General features: G+C 40.4%; 2 protein-coding genes across 2 annotated transcripts; both read left to right on the top strand.

Annotated features, from left to right (window-relative positions):
• The first annotated feature begins 335 nt into the window (after nt 1–335).
• Nucleotides 336–1,360, top strand: LOC146521231 (G-protein coupled receptor 87-like). The gene is made up of 2 exons (XM_085152114.1): nt 336–595; nt 685–1,360. Exons 1-2 carry the CDS (start codon nt 411–413, stop codon nt 1,358–1,360), a joined length of 861 nt encoding a protein of 286 aa, XP_085008240.1. The 5' UTR covers nt 336–410.
• Nucleotides 1,361–12,398: 11,038 nt separating this feature from the next.
• LOC146521230 (P2Y purinoceptor 14-like) lies at nt 12,399–14,091 on the top strand. The gene is made up of 2 exons (XM_085152100.1): nt 12,399–12,676; nt 12,853–14,091. The coding sequence occupies exons 1-2, from the start codon at nt 12,453–12,455 to the stop codon at nt 13,535–13,537; spliced, it is 909 nt and encodes a 302-aa protein (XP_085008226.1). The 5' UTR covers nt 12,399–12,452; the 3' UTR covers nt 13,538–14,091.
• Nucleotides 14,092–25,801: the final 11,710 nt, after the last annotated feature.

Genomic DNA, 25,801 nt, shown 5'->3' with positions numbered 1-25,801 from the left:
ATTCATTTAGAAAGACATATTACTACAGACTAAACTACAGACTAAGATTAAAAACCATAAAAGTGGTTTATTTTAAAGATGAAGATAATATTTATACACGGTTTGTTTCAAAGAGGGGGGTTTATTTTAATCTGCAGAAACATGGCTGACCCAACAAACATAACTTCATCTTACAATCAGTCCTGTGATCTGGCTGTCCCGTCAGTGAGCCCTGTCTTTATGGTTGCCTACAGTCTGGTGTTTCTGGTAAGTTTCAAAATTTAAGATTACGCTCTGTTTGAAATGTACTTATTACTGAAGTTCTGTTCTCTCGATCCCTTCTGTGTCCTCTTAAGGTGGGTTTGTTTCTCAATGGCATCATCGTGCGGTTTTACTGTTGTCGAGCTCGGCAGCAGGCATCCAGCAGCTTGATGGTCTACCTGAAGAACCTGACAGCTGCTGACTTCCTGCTCTGCCTCTGTCTGCCACTCCGCATCACCAAGTACGGCACCAGCTCTCTCATCATTCGGAGGCTCTACTGTAGCTTTGGAACTTCTGCCTTCTTCCTCAACATGCAAGCCAGTATCCTATTCATGGGGTACATCGCTGCCAACAGGTAAGGAACTAATAATTTATCATTTATTGTAAAAGTGACGTCTGCACTGAGTGAGTTTGTCTACTGCCTCCTTTCTCTTCTCTCTCCAGGTATCTGAAGGTTGTCCATTCTTCAGGGCCTCACTTCCTCCAGACAGTACGAGCTGCATACATCATCTCCATGATCACCTGGGTTAGTGTCCTGGCTCCAATAATCACCTATACCATACTATTTTTCGTTACTCAACAACCTCTGACCTCTGACCCTGGTTGCTGTGAAGCCCTCATTAGTGCATCAATTAGACCAATCTACAAAATCTTCCAGGCCTCCTCTTTCATACTCTTCCTGTTGGTCCTCATATCCCTGGTCTTCTTCTACTACAGCACCTCCCGCAGGGTGTTGCAGGAACAGAAGAAGCAGCTGGCCTCCCGCCACTCTGAGAAGCTTGTGAAGTCTCGCAGGAACATATTGGTGCTTGTCAGCATTTTCTGTGTTTGCTTCATCCCGTATTACTTGGTTCGGCTTCCCTTGGCATTTAAGTTGGGCGGCAGATCTGTGCGTCAGGTGTTCTACTATTTAATGGATGCAACCACACTACTGTCAGTTTTCAATGTCTGTTTGGACCCTCTTGTTTACTTTTTCCTTTGTAAGAGTGTCCGAGCTCAGGTGAATATGAAGATTCCATCCAAGAAGACCAAGAGCCGACAACCAAACAAGGGGAGTGAGTGGAGTGAGGAGCAGCAGACAGTTGTTACAACAGCAGCAAGTCAAACCAGTGAGCTGTAAGAAAAATGTAAACAGTTAAAAATATACAGATTTGCTTGAAACCAGGCCATGGATCCCAATTAAGTCTGTGAAGGTTCTCAGTCATTCAGGTCATCATAGTCTCCGAGAAGCTTCTTCAGTTCTAGGGTCAAATGATACCAGATAATGGGTTTAAATCTGGGACTCTCCACCATTTGACCTTAGAACTGAAGAAGCTTCTCTGATGAGAGGTGAAAGGTCTTTAAGCAACTTAATAGGAAGTCCAGATGCTTTTCTTTCCAAGCTCATTTGATCCCAGTTGAGATAAATCCTCTCCAATTAAAAATGTAATGTAAAAAATCTAAAATAGTAACACAAAAAAACATAGTGTTTACAAGAGTTTGCAAGTTACAGTGTCTGATTTAAATAAACTGAACAAGTGGTCACATTCATTCCAACAATTCATGTTGTTAATATGCCTGAAATATGATTTCAACGTTTTCACAAATTAAAATGATTCTTTCTGCCTCTCAGCAGTAATTTTTATATTTCAGTGTACAAATGAAAAACTGTTTTCACAGCTTCTGCTTATTAAGGAAAGCTCTAACATTTTTCTGCTTTATAATGTTTCTCTCGCTGCAGATGTCTGACAGTTTTATGCTGCACTTTATTCTGTCTTCATTAAAGACAAAGTTTTCATGTTGGTGTGTTCAAACCTTTGACTGTTACCTTCTCAGTTTGTGAGACACTTTCCTGCTGATGTCACACAAAAAGAAACTATAACTTTTCTCATTCAAACCACCAATAAATTATTGAACAAACCAGTAAGTTGAGAATCTGCCGTCATGTGTTCCGTAAATGAAATTTGATTGAAGACAATCAAATTCAAATGTACTTTATTTCAGTTTTATTTATACAGCACTAATCACAACAGTCACCTCAGGGGCTTTACATTGTAAGGCAGACCCACAATAATGCATACAGAGAAAAGAGGAAGGCATCTAACCCGATTGGTTGAGATTGGGGCAGATGGTCGTCCCTAAACTGAAGACAGGAGAAAAGACGTGCTGTGGAAGAAAGCCAGAAATTAGTAGTTGCTAATGATGAACATCTAAATGCTCATATAGCTCAAATGTATGACTTAAGTCATGTTTACTCTGTAAAAATTTATGATGATTGACTTTGAGTAGAACGTGATAGAGGTGCTGATGTAAAAACAAAATTCTGTGTCAGACTGAAGGTGATGAAAACATGTCAATTAAGTGTCTTAAGTGTCTTAAGTGTCTCCAGCTGTGTAACTAAAGCCTTTTATTGATTCTCTGAATAAACTTATTTATAATGTCTGCAGCTCTGCGCTGTGTGGAGATAAACGCCCTGAGCCAACTGTTGTTGGGATTTGGTGCAAATAACACTGAAATGAAATTGAAACACACATAAAATGCTAAAGTGCGCTTAAAGATGAGTGCTGTCTTCTGTCTGTCTTTTGTAAAGCACAATGTGTTCTTCATATACTCATTTTTTAACAACAGAAGGATCAGCTGTTGTTTGCTCAATAAAATAGAAGACATCCATGTGCATTACAGCAGGAACTACAACAGGAAGTGATGCAATGGACCTCACCACACATGCCTGAGCAGCAAGGCCAAATTAGCACCAAGTGACTATGTAAGAGATTTAAAATATATTTTAAATAATTATTCTGTTGTGAGCGTTACCACTGCCTGACAATGAGTGCTAAGGGAGGCTATATGTATTCTATATGTGCAAGTATGTATAAGTCAATTAATTAACTAAGTTTCAAAGACAAAAGTATTATTCTGCAGATTCCTTCCTACAGTCAAATACCACAAAAACAGTTTGAAGCTTAATTTTTTTGGTGTATGTTTTAAATATTTTTATTTATTTATTTTTATACAATTTCATTTCTATACTTTTATTTTGATCATCTTTCTTTTAGTTAGAAACCCACGTCTTCCAATCAGTGAGTGAATCACACATGTCTGCTCCTCTTGTGATTCTCCTGATTATTCTCCTCTTCCTCTTGGTTTTTTTTTCACATTTTGATTTCTGGATTCTTGTTTTGTGATCTTTTTAAACCTGAAAACCTTTAAAAAAAAAAAACCCTCTCGCTCCTATTTTGCACTGGTTGTATTTGCACTGTGTCTGCAAGAACACAGGCTGAAATATTGTGTTCATTTATATTTGCAGGCAGTTTATCACCAAGAATGTTCAGCCAATGAACTTGGTGGCTTGGACTGTAGCAGTAGGTTCACCTCTGGTGTTTTTAGGCTTTGTATCCATATTTGATTATTATTCTGTATTCAGCATGTAAGATATTTGATGTGTAGCAGCAGGTGGAAATTAGCCAGAAGCTAAATCTGTTACAAGGCATGCTTTCTCTCATGACATCAGCTGTACACAAGGAGATGGCTGTTTTTTCTTAACATTGTAGGTATGTTTTAATATAAAGCACCTTGAGATCAAGTACCTTAAAGCTTTTGTGCTCAGTATCTATAGTACACTGCAAATGCATTTTATTAATTTGTAATACAGCAGAAGTGTGGTGTCCAATGTTAGGAACTGCTGAAGGCTCCCCTTTTTTGAGAGTACAGCATGAAATCAGCAGAAGTAAAAATAAAAGAAGTTAAGATTAGAAACCAGCAGGACTCACCTGTCTTCGATGTATGCCTCTGAAGCGATCCCCTGCCGCATCGCTGTAGATCAGACGACACAGTGACGACACTGCTAACCTGCAGGCTTTCCTCTGCTTCCTGTTTGTCTTCACTGCAAACAGCGGTGACAAAATGTTTGCACAGACATATCATTGGTCAGAATGAGGCTCGAGCAGTGTGTTCATCCAAAACAGAGGAAAACGTGATCATCCGAGTATCTTCCCCCGCGTCTGTGAAGTGAAATGACGTGTTAAAACTCATCAGTGTGGTTTCAACACTGAATCTTATTAACAGTTTGCATCAGCAGCTTTTCTTTGTAAACGCTGAGGGGGAAGTACTGAAGCACACATCACACACTCAGGGAGACGTGAAAGGGGAGGGGTTTATTTTCTGAATAACCTTTTCTTTTAGCTCACAAACAGATGACACCAAATATTCCTTTCACTGAAGCAGAGCAGAAGAGACTGAGCGTGAACAGCTTGAGTCTAATATTTGCTGTAACGCTGGATCATTAATAAAAGAGAAAACGTTTTATTCTGTTTGAAAAAATCCATAACCATGCAGTGCAAGTGACCTCGTTTGGGCTTTGTGGCTGTTTCATTTCAATTCAGTGTCATTTTAATCGCACAGTGGTCAGTGTATTCACTAGAACCATCCACACTCAGCCGCCTTCTAAAGCAGGTACAGTTGCAGCTTTGTGTTGTTTGAGGCGTCATCATCCCTGGACGATCAGCGCAGACAGAAAAGGGCTTCAAAGTTTATCTCATGGGTATCAGTCAGAAATATAAAAACAACTTTATTCTACTTTAGCCTGCTGTAAACTCAACATGTTCTTCTAATATTATAGTTTTATCTTCCTTTGTGAGATCCGTGGCTCTGCTGCTGTTAGCCTATCCATGTTTGTTATTGATCAGATAGGTGAATGCACTCTTTTAGTAAACCCTGGGTTGGTGTTTTAAGTTCATAACCAACTTAAAGTGTCCTTTTAGCGTCAAGAATGATGTCTGGATATGTTATTAATATTATTGTTGTTATTTTGAATCCGTTATTAAATTCAGGACACAAATAATGATGATGTCAAAAGAGAGCAAGCTGTTTATTGGTTGGTTGAGAAACTCTTCAAGATAAGACTCCAACATTACATTGAGAATCACAGGAAACGAAGCGAGAGGCAGGACTATTTATACACTGAGGAAAGAGAGAAAATGCAAATATTAAATACAGACACAAGAAGATTCAACGACGGCGTGACAGTGACGGTGGAACAGGAAGTAACAGTGATACGAGGCAGAGGGAAGAGTAGAAGGCAAAATACTGAGAGCTAAAATTTCCACTCACACAAATTAAAACCGTAGATTACAGAACTGACGGTCGTCATTACAACAATCAAAATGTAAAACCAGAGCTCGCAGATACAAACTACGACTCAGAATTAGGAGCATCCAAAACTGTCACACACCTCTGACCCACAGCACCCTCCTCCTCCTCACTAAGATCACGAAAGCTTCAGAGTGTTTTCTAGAAGCTTATTCAGTTTGTGTGGGATCCTTCAGTATGATGCACGGTAAGCAGACGCGTCAGATTCAGTTACAAACTGTGGCACACATGGCAGTATCTGAGGCAATCTACCCCCACACGCACACTACGTGGGTTTATTTGTGATGTGTGTGTGTGTGTGTGAGAGAGGCAAACCACACTCTGTGGGAGTACAGACTTCACTGTAGCTCAGCTATGTGCAATTTTATGTTAGAGGAAGTTAACTCGTGTGGGTTTTTGTGCAATTCTATGGAGTGATATGGGACGAGAAAGAGGAAACTGAATACACCAAGTAAGAAAACAATGAACAAATGAATAAAAATATTTTGGAAGGAAGGACGGAAGGAAGGAAGACAGGAAGGAAGGGAGGAAGGAAGGAAGGAAGGAAAGAAGAAGATGGATTGCACATAAGGAGCTGTTTAACATTTGCAAACTCACTTGTATCGAGCAAAGGATGATAGTTTTATCCTGTCCAGGTTTGCTCAGTTTATTTTCTTCTTCTTCCTCTTTTTTGTTTCCTTGTTTGTTTGTTTTCTTTTTTTTAGTGGTGGTGGGGGTGAATTTACTAATGTAGATTTTTGTTGGAAAGAGGGATCATTAACTAACTTTGTTAAAATAAATACATCGATCGCTGGTGAACGTCAGCTGACACAAGAACTTTTCATTCTCACTTCAGACGTATTTTCTCAGTTTTTAAAGACATCTTTTCTCCTTATATGTCTTGTCACTTGGTTCTCACTCATGTACACGGTGTACATCACTTCCTGTTCTGTTTCCTGTTGTAACACACAGTATTGTCTTCTTTTACCGCACCACTGAACAGCTGCCGTTTACACTGTCAAAGTGAAAATATAAACCGCACATTTGGGTCGCGAACAGAACGTTAGACAGACGAGAGAGCAGCCTCCTGTAAGTCTGCTGCCGTGTCTGCTGTGTTTTTCAGCACCTCCCCTCCCCCCAGCGTTTGTACAGAAAGATGAGCTGCTAATAAGAGAAGAAACCACAAAACACTCACTGGTGTTTAGATGCTCTGTCGCTTTAGAGGCACAGCTGGAGAGCAGTCTACCGTTTTAAATGAACAACCCCCCCCCCCCGAGCCTCATTCTGCCCCAGGTTTTCTAACCATTTTATCCCTGCACGTTCACCACATGTTGTCCAAAGAGAATCACCTCGAAGTCTTTAAATCACAAGATTTCATTCATGTCATGACAAATTAGTGCTGAATGGTAGAAAACTTCCACTTGGTACTTATTCATTTATTGATCAAACATGAGTGTTCACACATCCAACACAGACTACAGACTGGTTCAGTTTATTTATTTATGGAAAGTCATCCACTGTGCTAATACTTCATAGTAACAGTGAATATGCTTGGCTGATTAACCTCAAACCAACTGTGAAACAAAGAGGAAGACATTTTCTGGCTTGTTGTTCCCACAGCTGATGATAGAGTGAAGACATTTTTTTTTGCATATCATTATATTCAGCACTGTAAATTCAGTACATAGAACTTTTTTTTCTGTTTTTGATCTAAAAATCAAAGTTAAATGTATTTGGTGCATACTCACAGCAACATAGCTGTCGAGGGGCATTACATTATAAGATGAAAAACTCTAAATTATCACAGAGAAATCCACACCGATTCTCTCTGAGCAGCATTAGCTGACAGTGGGAAGGAAGAAACCTACATCAGAACTATAATCAGGGAGGAGACAGCCATCTGCCGTGACTGGTTGGGGGGGTAAAGGAAACAGGAGTGCAGAATGAGCGGACAATATAATAAACAATAAAAATGAAGGCAAAGTATTTTTACTGGGCCGATAACCATAAAGGGATTTGTACATGAGAATGTGTAAAACTGGCTCCAACATGAGGCAGTAGAATATGAGGATCTAGCTTTTTAGACCGTGTTAGACATTTTAGTTTTTAAATTTTAGATCTATACTTTGTCAGTGTGAGAGAAAACATGCCTTGCACCAGATTTAGCTGCTACCTTATTCCATCTGATCCTTGGGTGGGTACACAATAATTTCCTCATCATTTCAGAGTTCTGTCTGGGCGCCTCCTCTCATTTGTAAAGGCCTGAACCACCTCACTTAGAAGGCATTTACAAGACATCCTAATTATTAATTGCCTTTGCTTTTCCTGCTTTGTGTCCTCTTAATGTTTACCCCTGAACAGCTTCATTATGAAACTTTACTTTTGTCGAGCTCAGCAGCATCCAGCAACTAAAAGGTCTATCTGAAGAACCTGACAGCTGCACTTCTCTGCATCACCCACTATGTCAGCAAGTCATTTATTTTTCCAAAGCTCTGCTGCAGCTTTGGTGCTTCTTCCTGTCCCTCATTATGCATGCATGCTTCTCCTAATGGAGTACATCACTTCCAACAGGTATAAAACCTTTAATGTTTTCATGTGGCAGCTCAAGGTAATATTAAAACAGCTTTACTTTGCTGCTGATCAAACCAGGAACTTCTCTATTTACCACAAATCACTCTACACCAGTTACACCATCATCTCCCTGTTGTTCTTCATATCGTCGGTCTTCTTCTACTACAGGAACTCCCACGGAGTGTTACTGTCACAGCAGAGATTGCTGGCCTCCTATGGCTCTGAGAAGATTTTGAAGTCTGACCACCATGGTGGTAGTTTCCAATGTCTATCTGGCCTTTTTGTTTAGCTTTTCCTTTGTAATGCTTTTTGGACCCAATGGAGGCTGGGAATTTTCTCTATGAGAACAAGGGGCAGCTCAAACTAGTTAACGGTATATAAAAATTGCCCACATTTCCAGTTTCTGCAGAGCTCACTGATTAATAAGGGGCTGAAATGAACACTTTCACACTCCCACACAAACAACACGAGGGTTTCTGTTGCTAGCTTTCAGTTTTTAGCACAACATCTTATTTAACATGAATAAACTGAACTAGCCTGTGGTCAAATTCATACAAAAGCATGATATCTGAATTTTGATGTCTGAAAAAATATTAACATTTACACGTATTAAGATGAACTTTTCACCTGTTACATGACATAATACAAATGAAAACATAGATAATGTCTTAATTCTTTTGATTATAGGAAAAATCTCATTTCTTCAATCTATTTTTCTATTTTAATTTTTTCTCTACTGGCATAACTACAGATGTTTGATTTCATAAATAAAGATGTAGAGGAAAGTTGATAAGACAGCAATTCTTCCAGAATTACTGCAAAACTTGGTAAGGCAACAGCACCGCCTACAACCGCAAAACTCTCCAGAGAGCGGTGCTCTGAAAGGATCATTGGAGGAGAGCTTCCTTCCAGGAAATCTACAGGAAGCGGTGCCTGAGGATAGCAGGGAGGATCATCAAGAACTCCAGTCACAAACTGTTCAGACTACTTCTGCAGTATTCGGTCCTGAACCAGCAGACTGAGAGACAGCTTTTTCCATCAGGCCATCAGACTGCTGAACACTTCACAGACACATCACTGTCACTTATCGAAACTTCAACACTTTATGCACTCCATATTGTATATAAATGCCATTTTTGCACAATATTCATCTGCTGACTTCCGTATATGTTATAACACAAATGTATATATGTATAAATACATGGTATCTATATTTAGTAATGTGCATACATTCTTATATTTGTACATATCTTTATTGTTATATTTTGTTTTGTTTCTTATGTTTCTATTTTGCACACCACGTTTGGCTTGTGAAGCTTGCACACAAGAATTTCACTCACATGTGATGTGACAATAACAGTGATTTGATTTGAAAGAAGGAATGTCCAAACTTCAAATGGCAAAGGAGTGAATAATAAGCATGAGAGACCAACCCAAAAGTGTCCGGAGTGACACTGTAACCTGTGGCAGAGACTGGCGTAGTTTAACATATACTTGTATTCTTAATGAACACTCAGGATCCGTGACACTGGTTTTTCTGGTCTTATTTGTGAAGAGAACATGCAACCTACATTGGCTGAAGGTACTGTCTCCTGCTAGATGTAGTGATAAGGACACTAAAACCAAAGAACAATAAGTCAGTGGTAACAAACAGGAAACAAGTGTAGTGTAGCAAGAAGTGTAGCAGTTGTGTGTTTCCTGATTTACACTGACACCATTCCATCTTATAAGAACCAAAGCAACTATTCGTCCACACAGAAAGCTGCAGAAACAGAGGTGAGTCCCGTTAGTTTCTCACCCTCACATTTATTTTTTACTTCTACTGATAAAAGCATGAATGAATAAGACCATTTTTAAATGACTCCAAACTTAGGAAACAAAAATACTCAGCTAACTTCCGTCAAATTTCAAAAAGCTTATCTGATTATACGTTTATAAATCTGTTACTGACTAAGCCAAGTACAATGATGAAAAATCTTTACCACACCATTATATTCAGTTAAATAAGAGCTCTTTTCTTACAAATACTGCATGTGCATTTATCCGAGTAGTTAACCAACCTTTTCACCACAGACACTGTAAGAGAGTGTGCTTGTGTCTATGAAGAAAACACAACCTGTATCAGCTGCAGGTACTGCCTCATGAAAGCTGTAGTGATACGGACACTAGCAAAAAGTAAAAACAGTGAAATTTCAGTCAGCAAGGATAAAGAGATAAAAGCGGCCTGTGGCAACTTTGTGATTGAACTTGTTTTTTAGCAGCGTAATTGCAAACTATTTATAGCAGCTTTAATCACATGATGGGTCTGCATTTTATGTGTACCCATTTCAGTCGCAGCAAACAGGAAATAAGTCAGAGTTCAAAGAAGAAGTGCAATAACCACGTGTTTTCTTATCTGTAGTGACATCATTACATCCGAGAACAACCAACCTAACTTTTCCTGCTTACAGACCACCTCTAACCCGAGGAGAGTCCTGTTTGTTTCTCATTCTCAAATCTGCTGTATTTCTACTAATAGAAAACTAAATAAATAAGAAGATTTGGAATCAGTCATTACATAGGGAACAAAAATACTTAGCTGTCTTTTCTACTGTTCAAAAGGCTAATGTGTCTTCACCCTGGGTGTCTTTGTGCCAGCTGCAATGATGAAAAACGTTATGCCTAAACACGTGGTTAATAATGGACAAACTGTGATTGGCACATCATTATAGCCAGTGCTAGATATTCAATACCATAATAATCCCACTTCATTTTTCTGCTGTGACTAAAAAATGTATGTGAGGTTATCTGAGTAGTACAGCTTTAAGCTTTGCTTTTAACAGTGCAGATGCAGTACTATCAACAACTTCAGGGTTGTTCATTAAAGATAGAAAATTGAATATTTGGTATTTCCCATGGAGATCACAAAATCAAGGAGCGACTGCTGTGGTTTATTTTTAGAACTTTTTTGCTTTCTGAATTACTTGGATCTGGGATAACACAGAAATACTCTACATCCACTATTCTCTTTATTTATTTTTTGACCATCAACATAAATATTTTGATGTAACTTGTGTTTACACTTCCTTGTAAAATCTCCAAGGTTTTCTCACTTTTCAATGTAAAGAATGGAGATTTAACCCAGTGTGAAAGTTTGCTTGTAAGTAGCAAGTGCATGAACTCTCATTGGATGAAAAAAGGCAGTCCTATATGTTTGTTCAAATGAAAAGACTTTTGCTGGTCGTAAGTGACTCTAAGGTTTCTCACAGTAGTACTGGAGACTAAAGAAGAAGAATTAGAAGACTGAAATTGTGATTAATAGACAGAGTGGGTTTACAGCCAGTACACCCTGTGACTTAATAGCTGACAGAACCACTTCTAGCAGCAATAATTTCAAGCAAGCATTTCTGTATGATTATTTGAGTCTTGCATTACTATAGAGAAATGGTTGTACTTGGTAATGGGTACGAGATGTTAGTGCTGACATTTGTGTTTGTTTTTTACTAACTGTGCTGCTGTAGATTATGGGCACACCTGTTCAAAGGATGCTGGCCGACACCATTTATACACAAATCTTGTGTATAAATGATAAAAATCATGTGTGTAAATCAACCTTTTCTCTCCATCATAACAGCCAGCTCTCTCCAGTAATACCCCCATATTTAATGTCTGTACTTTCACCTCCTCACTCCTGCCTTTCCTTCTCTCCTGCTGCCTCCTAACATATGTCCTCCCTGCTTTTCCTTTGTCTTTGCCCCACAGTTTCCACCAAGCACCCAGCGCTGGAGGCAGTGGTTGACCAAATCGTATTAAAAAACTGCTGCCACTATTGAGATGTTTAATTACATTTGATTGATGTTGTTTCCTTTCCACAAATAGAGTTTGCATAACAGATGATGTCACTAGCAATTTCCTTTACAGTATTTGCATTTGCGTTAATTTTGCCTTTAAGGCTTGTTCATCATGTAAAAAACAATATAACTGCTGTGCATTGAATTGAATTTAGGTAAACTGTCAGTAAACTCCACCAGAAGGGAAAGTGCTGTTTTAAAAGACAAATATGGTGGATTTTAGCATTTATCAGAATTCAATAACATTGGTTTAACTCTGATTTAAAAAAAAAAAAACTAAGAAATTATGAAGTACTTTAATGAAGGTGGTGTATTTAAGACTCCTATTTAATCTTAATCTTTTTATCTTCCTATTGTTTTACTGTACACCGAGGGCCATGGGAGCATTGCATTTTCAAATTCCTGTGTATGACTGTAAATATGGTCTTTGATAATAAAGCTAACTTTGAATTTGTATTTTTTTTTACCTTCAGAAACATGGCCGACACAAACAACATCACTTCAAACCAGACCTGTGTTATGATCAATACATCAGTCAGCATTTTCTTTATACTGGTCTACAGCATGGTCTTTCTGGTGAGTTTCAAATCTTCAGATTATGCTCTGTTAGAATTTGGTTTAAGGATCACAGTGCATGTACCAAGGTAATGTTTCTTCCATTGTCTATGTCCTGCTTAGGTGGGTTTACTTCTCAATTGCTTCATCATGAAGTTTTACTTTCAACAGCAAGAATCTAGTAGCTTAATGGTCTACCTGAAGAACCTGACAGCTGCTGACTTCCTGCTCTGCCTCTTTCTACCGCTCCGTATCGTCCACTATGCCAGGAACTCTGTTCCCATTCAGAGACTCTACTGCACCTTTGGAGCTTCTGCCATCTTCCTCAACATGTACGCCAGCATCATATTCATGGGGTACATCGCTGTTAACAGGTAAGGATTTCCGAATGCAGTTGATGTCAATTTCAAAACTATATTAATGGGTCGACTACAAATCCTGCACTCCTGAATAAAGAATGGTGGTGTCTTTTAGTCTCAATGACTTTTGTAGATTTTGCAGTACTATTACTGCTTAGTGAAGTACTGCTTCCTTTCTCTTCTTTCCTCAGGTATCTGAAGATTGTCCATCCTTATAGGACTCACTTCCTCCAAACAATACAAGCAGCCCGCAAGATTTCCCTAATCACATGGTTGATTCTGCTGGCTCCCACAGTTATCTACAACATCCTGCTTTTGATCACTCAGCCACATGTATCTGCAGGTCCTGGTTGCTGCAGTGCCTTCTTTAGTGAATTCGGCAGTGTGCTCCACAAAGCACTCCATGCTGGCTGCATTATCATCTTCCTGTTGGTCTTCATATCCCTGGTCTTCTTCTACTACAGCATCTCCCGCAGGGTGTTGCTGGTACAGCAGAGGCAGCTGGCCTCCTCTGGCTGCGAGAAGCTCCTGAAGTCTCGCAGGAACATGTTGGTGCTGGTCAGCATCTTTTGTATTTGTTTTGTTCCCCATCACCTGGTTCGCCTTCCTTTTACTTTTCTACGCAGCAAGGGCTTTGTTGGTCAGGTGTTATACTACTTGAAGGAGGTGGCTACCTTAGTGTCAGTTTTCAACATCTGCGTGGATCCTGTTGTTTACTTTTTCCTCTGTAAGGCTTTTCGGGCCCAGTTGAGCCAGAAGACAGCATCGCTGAGAGCACAGGTCAATATTCAACAACCAAAGAAGGAGAATGAAAACACTGAGCAACAGCTTAGCATCCTCCAATCAACAGCAACGAGTCAAACCAGTGAGCTGTGAGGAAAAGTTCAACATTTTTCAAAATTGAAACAGACACCTACACAGATAGCATTGATGTTTATGTTTCTATCTTATGGCTATTAGTACAATGGCTGTTTTAGCTAGAATAGATTATGGCAAAGTCCACACATACGTGGGTGTTTTCATTTAAAAAAAAATCCTGTCCACATGTGCAGTATTGAAAAAATATCTCTGTCCACAAGTAAACGCAAAAAACAAAGTCAAACGCTGTGAAGAACATGCCAAATCCATTTTTTTTCTTTTTTTTCCTTTTTTTTTCTTTTTTGTATGTCCCGTTTGGATCTTTAGCTATCAGAATTGTTGTCTTAAGGCCAAGCGGATTTATTTTACCAAGTGGATAATCATGGCCTTGCCATATTGGTCCATTTGATTGACCTTTATTATAATTATGTATTTATTTTACAAACGGGACAGACATGACTGGGAGATAGGACAGGGAGAAAGAATGAAAGAAAGAGAGGGAGAGAAAGAAAACCAGAGGGGAGAAGAGACGGTGAGAAAGGGGGGAGGAAAGAAAGAAAAACAAACAAAACACCTGGATCACCTGTATGGAGAAAAAAAAAACAGAAGAGAAAGCAAACAAAAAAAGAGCAACATAATAAAAACAGCACCATCACAATAAACTAGCTAGCAGTAGATAACAGTAGATACTAAATATTAAGCACGCAAGATAGACAGCGCACAATGTGCTTTGAGGAAGCAGCCAAGAAAGGTGTAGTCCGCGTCTGTGAACACCCGTGTGAACACCTGTGTGTACACCTGTGTGGATCAGCATGCTTGTATTCCAAAGGTTTCTCCATGTAACGATCTGCTAGGGAGTGTGGGCAGCCATAGCCCCGTCCCCCAGGGCATGAAGCAGGTATGGAGGAGATCCAGGCCCCAGATATCCAGAGGCCACAGAGTACGAGGACCCGAGGAGGACCACCAAAAGGGGGGGAACCGTGCCACCCTCCTGGGAAGAGCTGAGTAGAGCCCCAAACGAGAGGTCACCCAGCAGCTACGGAGCAGAGGCCAGAGGAGGTTGCAGTGGCGTGCCCGCGGGCTCTGCCGGCAGCCAGCTGTGCCAGAGAGGACCGAGCTTCAGGCCCAGAGGCCTGAGGGCACCCCACCCCCTGGAAGGGGCCCAGCCGGGCCACAGGCGCCAGGCCCCGCCAATCGGCCACCAGGAGTGAGCCGGTACATACATGAGCGCCCAGCCCCAGTCGACAAGGACCACCAACACACCAACATCTGAGGGCATCAGCCACCGGCAGGGAGTGTGGTTAGGGGAGATAGGCCTCCGTACTTTGGAGGGCCTGAGATGTACCCAGAGAGGTTGAGTCTAAGACCCAACCTGACATGTAGACACAGACGAACAGGCGCATGCGGACACAAACGTGCATTCCCACCCCCATATACAAAACCAAATACTCGGCACTCACCCAACGTGTAGACAGACACAAATAGACACTGCACAGACAGTCACACTCCCCAAAAATACTCTATATCCCAGGTCCAGGTACCCCCGCGCCCAGAGGGGCAAGCCACACCTAGACCCAGGAGATGTAACCCTTCTCTCCGGGGTGGAGGCAAGCGGACCACCTCCTTATCTGCAGTAGCAGGGGAACCCGCATCCCAGACCCCAATCTGACAGCCAGCACCTCCTCCCAGCCCCTCAGCCCTGACAGCTAACAGAACCGGGGTGAGTGAAGACCCCAAACCTCCCTACGCCCGCTCATATGTAGTATTGCTGTGTGCTGTTCTAAAGTGCATTTAAAACACAGGAGAGCATGGTTCCTGCTTCCTCTCAGAGAGCAGCATGGCTCCTCCCGAAAACCCATAGTGTCTATATGCATTTAAAATTGAGGGTAGGGTACCAGCGCCAGAGGTGGGTTAGAATACACCGACCATCCTCTGGATGCTGTAAAACGTGCCCACCCCCATGGCCCTATATGTATATGTTATGTGAGAGTGTGAGTAATGTGGGTGTCTAGGTCTACCAGGCCAGTAACCAACATCCGCCAGCACAGACCCTCCCCCATCTCCGCTGTACGCAGCCACAAGGAAAACACCATCTAAGAGCCCCCAGAGCCCCTAACCAGGTCATGGCCACATCCCTCAGGTTAGGCCCTCCAGGGAAAGCGTCTCTAGGGACTCCCCAGATGCCCTAAGTCCCTACCCCCATATCAACCACAATAGCGAAGGCAGGACCAAACCATGACCCCCCACTAGGTGATGAAGCCGATCAAAGGAGCCCAAAGGGATTGATCAAATGTGATGGCAGAGGCTGTATCAAGACTAATGTGATCTATTAGATGGTTTTTATATTGGTTAGAATTAAGATTATTTTTATTTTTCCAGTTAATGAGGACCATTTTCTTGGCAATGGATAGGGCTGTAAAAACAACGTGGGCTGTGTTTATTTCTGCAGTGACCTCATCCAAGTTGCCCAGCTAGCATACTAAAGGGGAGGCTGGAATGTTACATTTCAGACACTTTGATAAGTCTTCACATATCTCACGCCAAAATTTCTGAACTGGTGGACAGAACCAAAGAGCGTGGATGTAATTGTCCGGTGTATTTGCTGTGCAGTGTGAGCAGTTGTTGGAAGGTGTATAGCCCACCTTGAACATCCTATGACCAGTATAGTGCACTCTGTGTAATATTTTGTATTGTATTAATTGCAAACTGGGATTTCTGATCCATTGAAAGGTTTTTAAGCATATCTGAGACCAAAGGTTTTGGTCTAAGTTGATCGATAAATCTGCTTCCCATTTTGCAATAGGAAGGGATATTGATTCATTTATTTTAGAGAGAGTTCTGTATATTTTAGACAATAATTTGAGGGGTTTTAGACTAAAAAATTGTGCCACACTTGGTGGTGTTTGTAATTCAGCTTCACTGGGATTAAATTTCTTTTTTACTATGGATTTAATTTGTTGATATTCCAAAAATCGTTTCTTGTTGATCCCATATTGTGTAACTAGTCTGTCAAACAAAATAAAGTCTGTTCCTTCCAATATATGTTCCAAGTATTTAATTCCTTTGCAACTCCAATCTGGAAAGTTTATCATATTATTGTTTTGTAATATGTCCGGGTTGTTCCAGATAGGTGTATGTTTGCATGGGATTAATGAAGACTCTGTCATTTTTAGAAACTCCCACCATGCTGTCAGAGAAGAGCTGATGTTGATGCTTTAAAGCATTCATGTTGTTTGATGTTTGAGCTGATAAATGGTAGGTCTGAAATTTCTAGGTTATTACATAGTGCCTGTTCTACATCTATTCAAGGTTCATCTAAGAGGGTGTGTTTAAACCATCTAGAGATGAACTGAAGCCTGTTGGCTAAAAAAATAGTGATTAAAGTTAGGCAGATCTAATCCTCCTTTATCCTTGGTCTTTTGTAGTGTTTTTAAGCTGATATGTGGGGGTTTATCTTTCCAAAGGAATTTAGAAATATACGAGTCTAGAGATCTGAACCAATCTTGTGATTGCTTATTTGGGATCATTGAAAATAAATAGTTTAATTTTGGCAAGACCATCATTTTTACAGCGGCGACCCTTCCCATGAGTGATTATGGGTAAAGGTTTCCATCTAGCCAGATCGCCTTCTACTGTCTTTAAAAGTGGGATGTGGTTTAATTTAATTAATTCTGAAAGTTTAGGAGAGACATTAATACCTAAATATTTTATATTTCCAGATTGCAGTGGGGAAGGAGAAGAATTATGGAAGGAGCAATTAATCGGAAGAACTGTTGATTTTGACCAGTTAATTGAATAATCTGAGACACTTGAGAAAGAATTTATCAATGCAATTACCCGAGTAATCTGAAACTCTTGAAAACCAGTTTATTAGAGTAATTACCTCAGAGAGATTGGTTTGTGAATTTTGGAGAAAAAGTAACACATCATCTGCATGAAGGCTGATTTTATGTTCTACATTCTTACATTTTATGCCCTTAATTGTTGTAGCCTGTCTAATTGCTGCTGCTAGTGGCTCAATAAAAATTGCAAACAGTGAAGGGGAGAGTGGGCATCCCTGTCTGGTGCCCCTCAGGAGACAGAATCTGCAGGATGTTTGGTCATTTGTTCTGACACAAGCTGTTGGGGAGTTATATAATATTTTTAACCAGTTTATGAAAGAGGATCCAAAACCAAATTTGTGTAAAGTTGCAGATAAAAATTTCCAGTTAACTTTGTCAAATGCTTTTTTCGCATCTAAAGAAAATATTATGGTTTCAATGTTTTTACCGCATGAGTAGTCTATTAAATTAAGTAATCTACGTGTATTTGTTGGTGAGTGCCTACTTTTTATGAAACCAGTTTGGTCAGGATGAATTAAAAGGGGGGTTATTTTCTCGAATCTTTTTGAGAGAGCTTTGCAGATTATTTTAAGGTCTACATTAATAAGGGATATTGGACGATAGCTTGAAGGAAATACAGGGTCTTTGCCTGGTTTTAGTAAGAGACTGATATTTGCAGAGTTCATATTTGGTGGTAGTCTACCATTTTCTTTGATTTCCAACAACATCCTGTGAAAAACTGGTGCCAGAATCGTCCAGAATTCTTTGTAAAAATCTGTTGGAAAACCGTCTGGACCTGGAGCCTTATTATTGGGCATACTTATCAGAGCTTCCTGGAGTTCACCTGGCGTCAGTGGCGAATCCAGTACCATTGCTTGGGTGTCTAATAATTTTGGAAGAGTTATGTTGTCGAGAAATTGATCAATTTCGTTTTTAGATGCGTTTATTTGTGGTGTATATAGAAATCCCTAAAAAGTTTGTTTATTTTTTTAAGATCATATATTGTATTCCCAGATAAATCTTTATCAGCACATATAGTTGTTTTTTCTTTATTGATTTTTAGTCTTTTTATTCATAATTTCATTTAATTCTAGTTTTGTCTTGCGTATTTTGTTTAATATTTCTTGATCTTGGTGTGACACATAGGCTTTTTCTAAGAATTTGATGTTTTTTTCTAGTTCCTGAATATTTTTGTTTTCTTCTTTCTTCTTATGTGATGAGAAAGAAATTTGTTTACCTCTCATCACGGCTTTCCCTGCTTCCCAGAGGACAGATGCTGATGTTCCAGGAAAGAACATCCCAAATCCTAACTGTGTAGAAATGTTGGCCAGACGATGACGTCATTTAGCTTCTTCTAGCGACGTTTAGGACATCCAATAGCGATTGTCCTTACTGAGGAGTTGGCAACACTGCGCACAGCGTGATGTCAAAAACGGCGCAAACCTTTGACGTTGCGTGAGTAAAGCTCCGTTTTCCTCGTTCATACCTACGCAGAAACTGAGTTTTCGAAAATCTCCACCCTGGCACCAGTTTTTAAAAATATCAGTTTTCAGTGACTCAAAACGCCATTTACATGTGGACAAAAGGCCCAAATGCATAGAAAAAGCTGTGTTTTCAAAAATACCCATGTACATGTGGATGCAGCCTAAAGAGTTTTTCCTCAAATTCATGGAAAATAGAATAGAATAGAATAGAATAGAATAGAATAGAATTCAACTTTATTGTCATTGCACATGCACAGGTACAGGGCAACGAAATGCAGTTTGCATCCATCCAGAAGTGCTTTAGCCATGATATAGATATATTACAATATATATTAGCAATAATATAGATATGTAAGTATATTACAGAAATGGGTCTATTATGGTATGTTATAATGTACACGGTATGAAGTATGTTATGAATATTCTATAACTATAAGTATGTACAGGCTGTAGTGAGTACAAGCTATGTACAGGATATGAACAGGATATAAATATGAAAAACTATACAGAAATCTGAGTTATACAGAAATGTGAACTATGCAAGTTATAAACAGTTGTAGGATTAAAAATTATCGTATGTACAGAATGATTATTTACACAGAGCTATACAGTAGTGCAGTTAAGGTAAGTGAGATATGTGGATAATTTCTACAGAGGCTATATAAAGTGCTAGTGGTTGTGAGTGGTGGTTCAGTCCATGTTATTATTGTGTGTTTCAGGGTACGGTTGTCCATTGTGTGTGTGTGTGTAGGTGGTTGTGGGTGTGTGTATGTTCAGTCCATGAGTTAAACGTGGGTCAGATGTCAGGAGGCAGAGTTCAGGAGTCTGACAGCTGTGGGGAAGAAGCTGTCTGGTGGTCTCCTGTAGCGCCTCCCAGGGCAGGAGGGTGAAGAGTCCATGTGATGGGTGACTGGGGTCTTTGATGATTTTCCCAGCCCTTTTCAGACACCGCTTCCTGTAAATGTCCTTTATGGCAGGAAGTGGTGCTCCGGCGATGCGCTGGGCAGTTTTCACGACCCTCTGCAATGCCTTCCGGTCCGAAGCAGAGCAGTTCCCGTACCAGACTGTTATACAGTTGGTCAGGATGCTCTCGATGGTGCAGCGATAGAAGTTCACCAGGATGTCTGAGGACAAGTGGTTCTTCCTCAGAGTCCTCAAGAAGAAGAGGCGCTGGTGAGCCTTCTTGACCAGCTTGGAGCAGTTGGTTGTCTAGATGAGATCCTTGGAGATGTGGACTCCCAGGAACTTGAAGCTGCTCACACGCTTCACAGCCGTTCTCTTAATGTAGATGGGTGGATGTGGGTCAGCATTCCTCCTGTAGTCCACGATGAGCTCCTTGGTCTTCTCAGTGTTAAGCAGCAGGTTGTTTCTGTCGCACCACTCAGCCAGATGATCCACCTCCTCCCTGTAGGCGGCCTCATCGTTGTCACTGATGAGGCCAATCACCGTGGTGTCATCTGCAAACTTCATGATGGTGTTGGAACCATCAGCAGGTCTGCAGTCGTGGGTGAAGAGGGAGTAGAGGAAAGGGCTCATCACACAGCCTTGTGGTACACCGGTGTTCATTGTGATTGTAGATGAGCAGCGGTTATCCAGCCGGACATGTTGGGGGCGGTTGGTCAGGAAGTCCAGTATGCACAGTCCAATATGCACTGTTGTAAATTTTGACAAGCAGTTAGTGGGGATAGGTTAACTGATTAATCTAAATTACCCATAGGTGTGAATCTGTGTGTGAATGTGAGTGCGAATGGTTGTCTATGTCTCTATGTGTTAGCCCTTCGACAGGCTGGCGACCTGTCCAGGGTGTACCCCGCCTCTCGCCCTACGACATCTGGGATAGGCTCCAGCGCCCCCCGCGACCCTGAAAAGGAGAACAAGAAGCGAATGGATGGATGGATGTTTTAAATTACTTTTAATTTATTTTAATTCAGTTCAGTATTATTTCTATAGTGCCAAATCATAAGCTTGAAGGGGCTTTGTATTCCAGGGCAAAGGCCCAACAAAAATAGAGAAAAAACCCCAAGGCTAATTTATACCATTGAGGCCTGCTCTCATAAAGTGTCATAGGTTTTACTCTGTCTGTAAAGCTGGTTTTCAGAAATATAAGATTTTAGAGTACCATCTTTTGCCAGTATAGTGTGACGTCACCAGGTTGGTTGGTTGGGGCATATAGACTTCGCTAACATAAAGTAATGTAACTAATGACAGAACCAATAACTCACTGGAAAACAAGGACGCTGAAACTAAAAATGAGTCTGAGAGGTTCGTTTTTGTTCTGTCCCCGAGTGCAACAATGAGCTTTATGTTAATCAAGAAATCAAGAATAAGGTGTCTACTTTAACTGTCTGTTTCAGTGGTTCTTATTGTTTGTCTATTGCATATCAGTCTTTCCTTTGCACATGATATAATTAGTTGCTTAACATAAACTAGTGTAAGTCTGTTAGCCACAACCAACCAGCCTGGTGACATCACATTCTGTACTGGCACTAGATGGTACTAAATATGTTTTTAAAAATTAAAGTTTTAACATGTATTTTTAAAATCCAACTTTACACACAGAGTTAAACAGATGATAGTTTTTGGAGTTAGCCTTTAAATGTGTAGTGTTCAGTGATTTTATCTTTGTTTTTTGTGAACAGTATTTCCGGGTTGGTTTGCTGATTTGTCTGCTGACTCACGCCTTACATTCAGAGTGTGCGATGTTGTCACATTCTTAGAATATTATGGTCATGACCTTTGAACTGTTCCCTGTTTGGGCAGAACATGGTGGAAGTGGTGGGATAAAACAATTAAAAAAAACTAAGTCTAATTGAGGCTCATTGAGAAAAGGAGCGGGGTTCTCTAATTATTTAACAAAGTTAAAACAGCATATTACCCCCAGTGAGTGTTTTGTGGTTTTTTACTTCATGGTTTCTAGCAGCAGCTCATCTTCCTGCATAAATACTGTAGGGGTAGGACTGAATTAAATGTCACACAGTGAAGGTGCATGCTGTTTCTCCTTTCAGCCTTTGGTGTTACACTCAAATGTTTAGTTTATATAATAATTTTGACAATAGAAATAACAGCTGTTGGTTCAATAGAAGCAGAAGACAGCACTGTGAGTTGCAACAGAAAAGCAACAGGAAGTGAAACACGCCTTAATGCATACGTTACATCACCCAGTGAGTGAAGTGGAGAGACACGAGACTCTGCAGAAACAAATGATATAAACCTTACTTCTGTAGTGATCAGTGCCATTATCATCACCATCACCATTATCTGACAGTGGGGATGGAGGTTGTATTTATTTTAACTGTGTGATAGCTAGCCAATATTACTTGGTTTTCAATTTTCCAACTGATAAGGGGAATGAGGAAGGCCTGCAGTGTTATTATAGGTGTCAGTAAAATAATACATTTTGGCACACCTGAGAAATCTGAAAAGTGGCCACTCTGTGTGTGAACTGCTCAAGCTGTTGCTGTCTATGTTTCAAGAGTTCATTTATCTTGTCCAATACTGGCTGCTGTTGTAGTAAGAGTGAAAGGGAGATGGCTACCGTACAAGCCCTGCTATAGGCCATGCACTGATGGAAAAGAGTAATGACATTCCCCAACAAGACCCAGTCTCCTGCTTTGGCTTTAAGGAATCAAAGAAGGCGTGGTGAGCAGCAGAGAGATGGCATGCATATGCAATCATTCATCCTCTATACACTCTGTTATTTTAAGCATGTCTTGTCACAGGAAATTCACAGTGTGTAGGCCATCACCAGCCATTTTGTGCCAACAGCATGGATACAGGTCGATGGAGGATGAATAGGCAAAGGAAGGAAGGTGAAGTTCCCCCACCAGAACCTGCCAGAAGAGGATCCCTTACATCACAGGTGTCTAACTCCAGGCCTCGAGGGCCGATGTCCTGCAGGTTTTAGATGTGTCCTTGGTAATTTGGTCATTTAAATGGCTAAATTACCTCCTCAAAATGTCTTGAAATTCTCCAGAGGCCTGGCAATGAACTAATCATTCGATTCAGGTGTGTTGACCCAGGGTGAGATCTAAAACCTGCAGGGACACCGACCCTCGAGGCCTGGAGTTTGACACCCCTGCCTTACAAGAAGTTCTCTAAACCCCCTACAATTTTTCTTAACCAAAAAGGTCCAAGACTGGCCACTGGAACAGACCAGTGTAGAAGCAAAAGAGAAAGTGATTAATTAAATTACTTTCAGCAGCATTCATCAATAAACTAAATTACACTATATACAATAACAGACCATACAATATTGCAAACCTCACCAGATGAACCAACTGCAAGTTGCAGGAGTGTCATCTTTATGGATTAAAAGGGGCGAACCAAAGAATAATTAAAGAAATTAAGAGTATGTTTCAGATGAAATAACTGTATCCACCACCTCTGCGTTTTCTTTAGACAAATCAGTCAGACATAACTCAAATGAGTTATTAAACAAACATCAAGTCAAACCAAGTCAGTGATTCAGCAGGTAAGAGAATATGAAGCAGCATAAGGTGGTCCCATGCTTAAAACCATGCCGTGTGATATTATGCCAGCAAAGGCAACAGGAAAAACAAGCATAATGAACTACACAACTAGATCCAAAAGCAATCATGTGCTAGAAGGGGAGATGACAATGCTGGTCACAATGTCAGAGCCAAAGCCATGTCAAAGAGGCAGAAAACTAGAAAAACAGGTACAATCAGTCTACCAAGACACAGGCTGCCTGCTTCTAATGTTCATGTGTCAGAGCTAGAAGAAGCAAGAGCACAGACAACAATGTAGCACTGCTGACACCCTCTACAGGCAGGATGAAATAAAAGGATGCCAAGATTTAAAGTCTATACTACTACCAGTGCAACAGGGAGAAGTAGAGAAAGTGTAAAGGAAAGTGAAACTGACCTGATCAGCAGAGATGCTGATGCTGTGTGTGGCAGTGTGTTTGTATTGAGTTGAGCCTCGTATTGACCTTTGAGCTCAGCAGAAGTTTGGAAGTCCTGGTGTAATGGCCCTGGCAGTATTTTGGTCATAAATCCTATATATATATGAATTATGACCACTAAATCCATATGTCTGGACTGTAGTTTGCATGGGTGTTCTGTACCTTTAAGAGTCCTTTTTCTGATTGAGTGGGCTGTTTGGAGTTGGCTTGGACATGGCATCTGCTGATTGGCCCCCACTGCCAACTTAGCCACCTCAGAAATCACTCTGCAGCAGTCATCACTCTGGCAGCATCAAGCAGCAGCAGGCCCGTCTTCCACCGCCAAATTCATAGTGTTTTCTTGTGCGTGTGTTCTGACACATGTTTATATATAGAATTGGAAAATAGCTCTGCTCATTGTTCAGGTAGCACTTTTTTGGGATAGATTTTTTGTTTGTTATTTTGAACTTGGTTCACCCTGGGGGTTTTGGTATGTTTGCAGTAGCAATAAACTGCACCTTTATCTGTGAATTGGCTACTAGGTGTGTGGCTTTGGGAACCAGGGCGGGGAAACACTTTTTTAAATGGGAACCATGACACTGGTTTCACTGATTTCATCTGCGGCGAGAACACAAAACCTCAATAGCCTAAAGGTACTGTCTTAATCTACCAGTTAAGGCCACCAGCAAAAAGCTTAACTAGAGAAAAATCTGTGGTTATAGTCTCTCTATCACCTGCTAAACTATTTATTTTGAAGATTGGCCTGTTGTCTCGTCTCTAGTTTAGTTGTTGTCACTTTCATCTTCACCAAAGCAGGTGAAATGAATTCACAACTTACTTGGAGAGACTGATACCCTTGATGTGACTTTGTGTTGCACTGTGATACACATACTGATGATAAGTGTATAAACAGTACTTTGTTTTAAATCATCATTTAAAAACTGCGTTTCATATCTATTCGAGTTATCTGTGTCAAATATTACAATTGTGTTGATGATCCGAGACACTTAAGTGTGAAAATATATAAAAGAAAAATTAAAAAGACATTACAAAGGAGGCACATAATGATTCCCAGCATTGTATACGGCCTGTTTATCACAACTAACGATAAATGAAGTGTCAGCTTTCTGTGCAGCAATTTCAGTGGTTTCAAACAGGAAACACGTCAGAGATCAGGGTACAGCTGCAGTTACTGTGTGTTTTCTGATTTACAATGATACCATTAAACCACAAAGACATATTGACTGAAGTAGCATTTCGTGCTGACAGCAAACTGCAGAGGGATACATCGAATAGAGGTGAGTCCAGCTAGTTTCTCAGACTCACGTTTTTTTGTACTTCTGCTGATTTAAAACTGAAAATGATTACCTTAAACATGTGGAGCAAAAACAGTCAATGATCAGCATTTTGTTTGTCTTTATGGAAGTCAATGCACGTACACAGGAAACTCACAAATTAGTCGTGCGCATTGTAACTGATACCACATGATGTGACTCAGCAATTAAATAACTTATTCAGAGCATGGGTGAAAACACAACTCTGCAAGGAGATGAGATGTAGAAATTCAGGTCAAAGTTCAAGTAGTAAGTCAGGGAATTCATGAGAAATAAGGGTTAAAGATGAGATTGTTTCACTGTTAAATAGAGTGAAGAAGGATGCCATGCAGTAATTAACACTGTCATCTCACTGCAAGATGGTCCTGGGTTTGAATCAAATCTGGGGCCTTTTTTGTCCAGTTTCCTGGTGTTTGTTCTCTCTGGTTACTCTGGCTTCCTACCACAGTCTAAAGACTGAGGTTAGATTAACCACTGATTCTACATTGACCGTGAGAGTAGAGAGAGTTTACCACCTTGGCCTTCCTTGTTGTAGTAGACCTCAGTCTCTATCGATCTTGTGCTTAAGGCTCATTCCTGAGCTGGCACTTGCTTTCTTTCAGTCCAGCTTTCTCCAGCCATTAGTAAGATTTCTCAGTGTGAGTCCTGTCTGTTGTCTGCTGGCAGTACATGCCATGCAAAGGCCTGTCTTTCCATGACAATTTTTCTTCTTGCTCCTCTTCTTTCTTGAGTTTCTGCTG

Source organism: Neolamprologus multifasciatus, chromosome 3 (assembly GCF_963576455.1).
Source record: "Neolamprologus multifasciatus chromosome 3, fNeoMul1.2, whole genome shotgun sequence".
NCBI classification, from domain to species: Eukaryota; Metazoa; Chordata; class Actinopteri; order Cichliformes; family Cichlidae; genus Neolamprologus; species Neolamprologus multifasciatus.
Note: the sequence above shows the minus strand (reverse complement) of the source record. Positions and strands in the feature narration are given on the sequence as shown.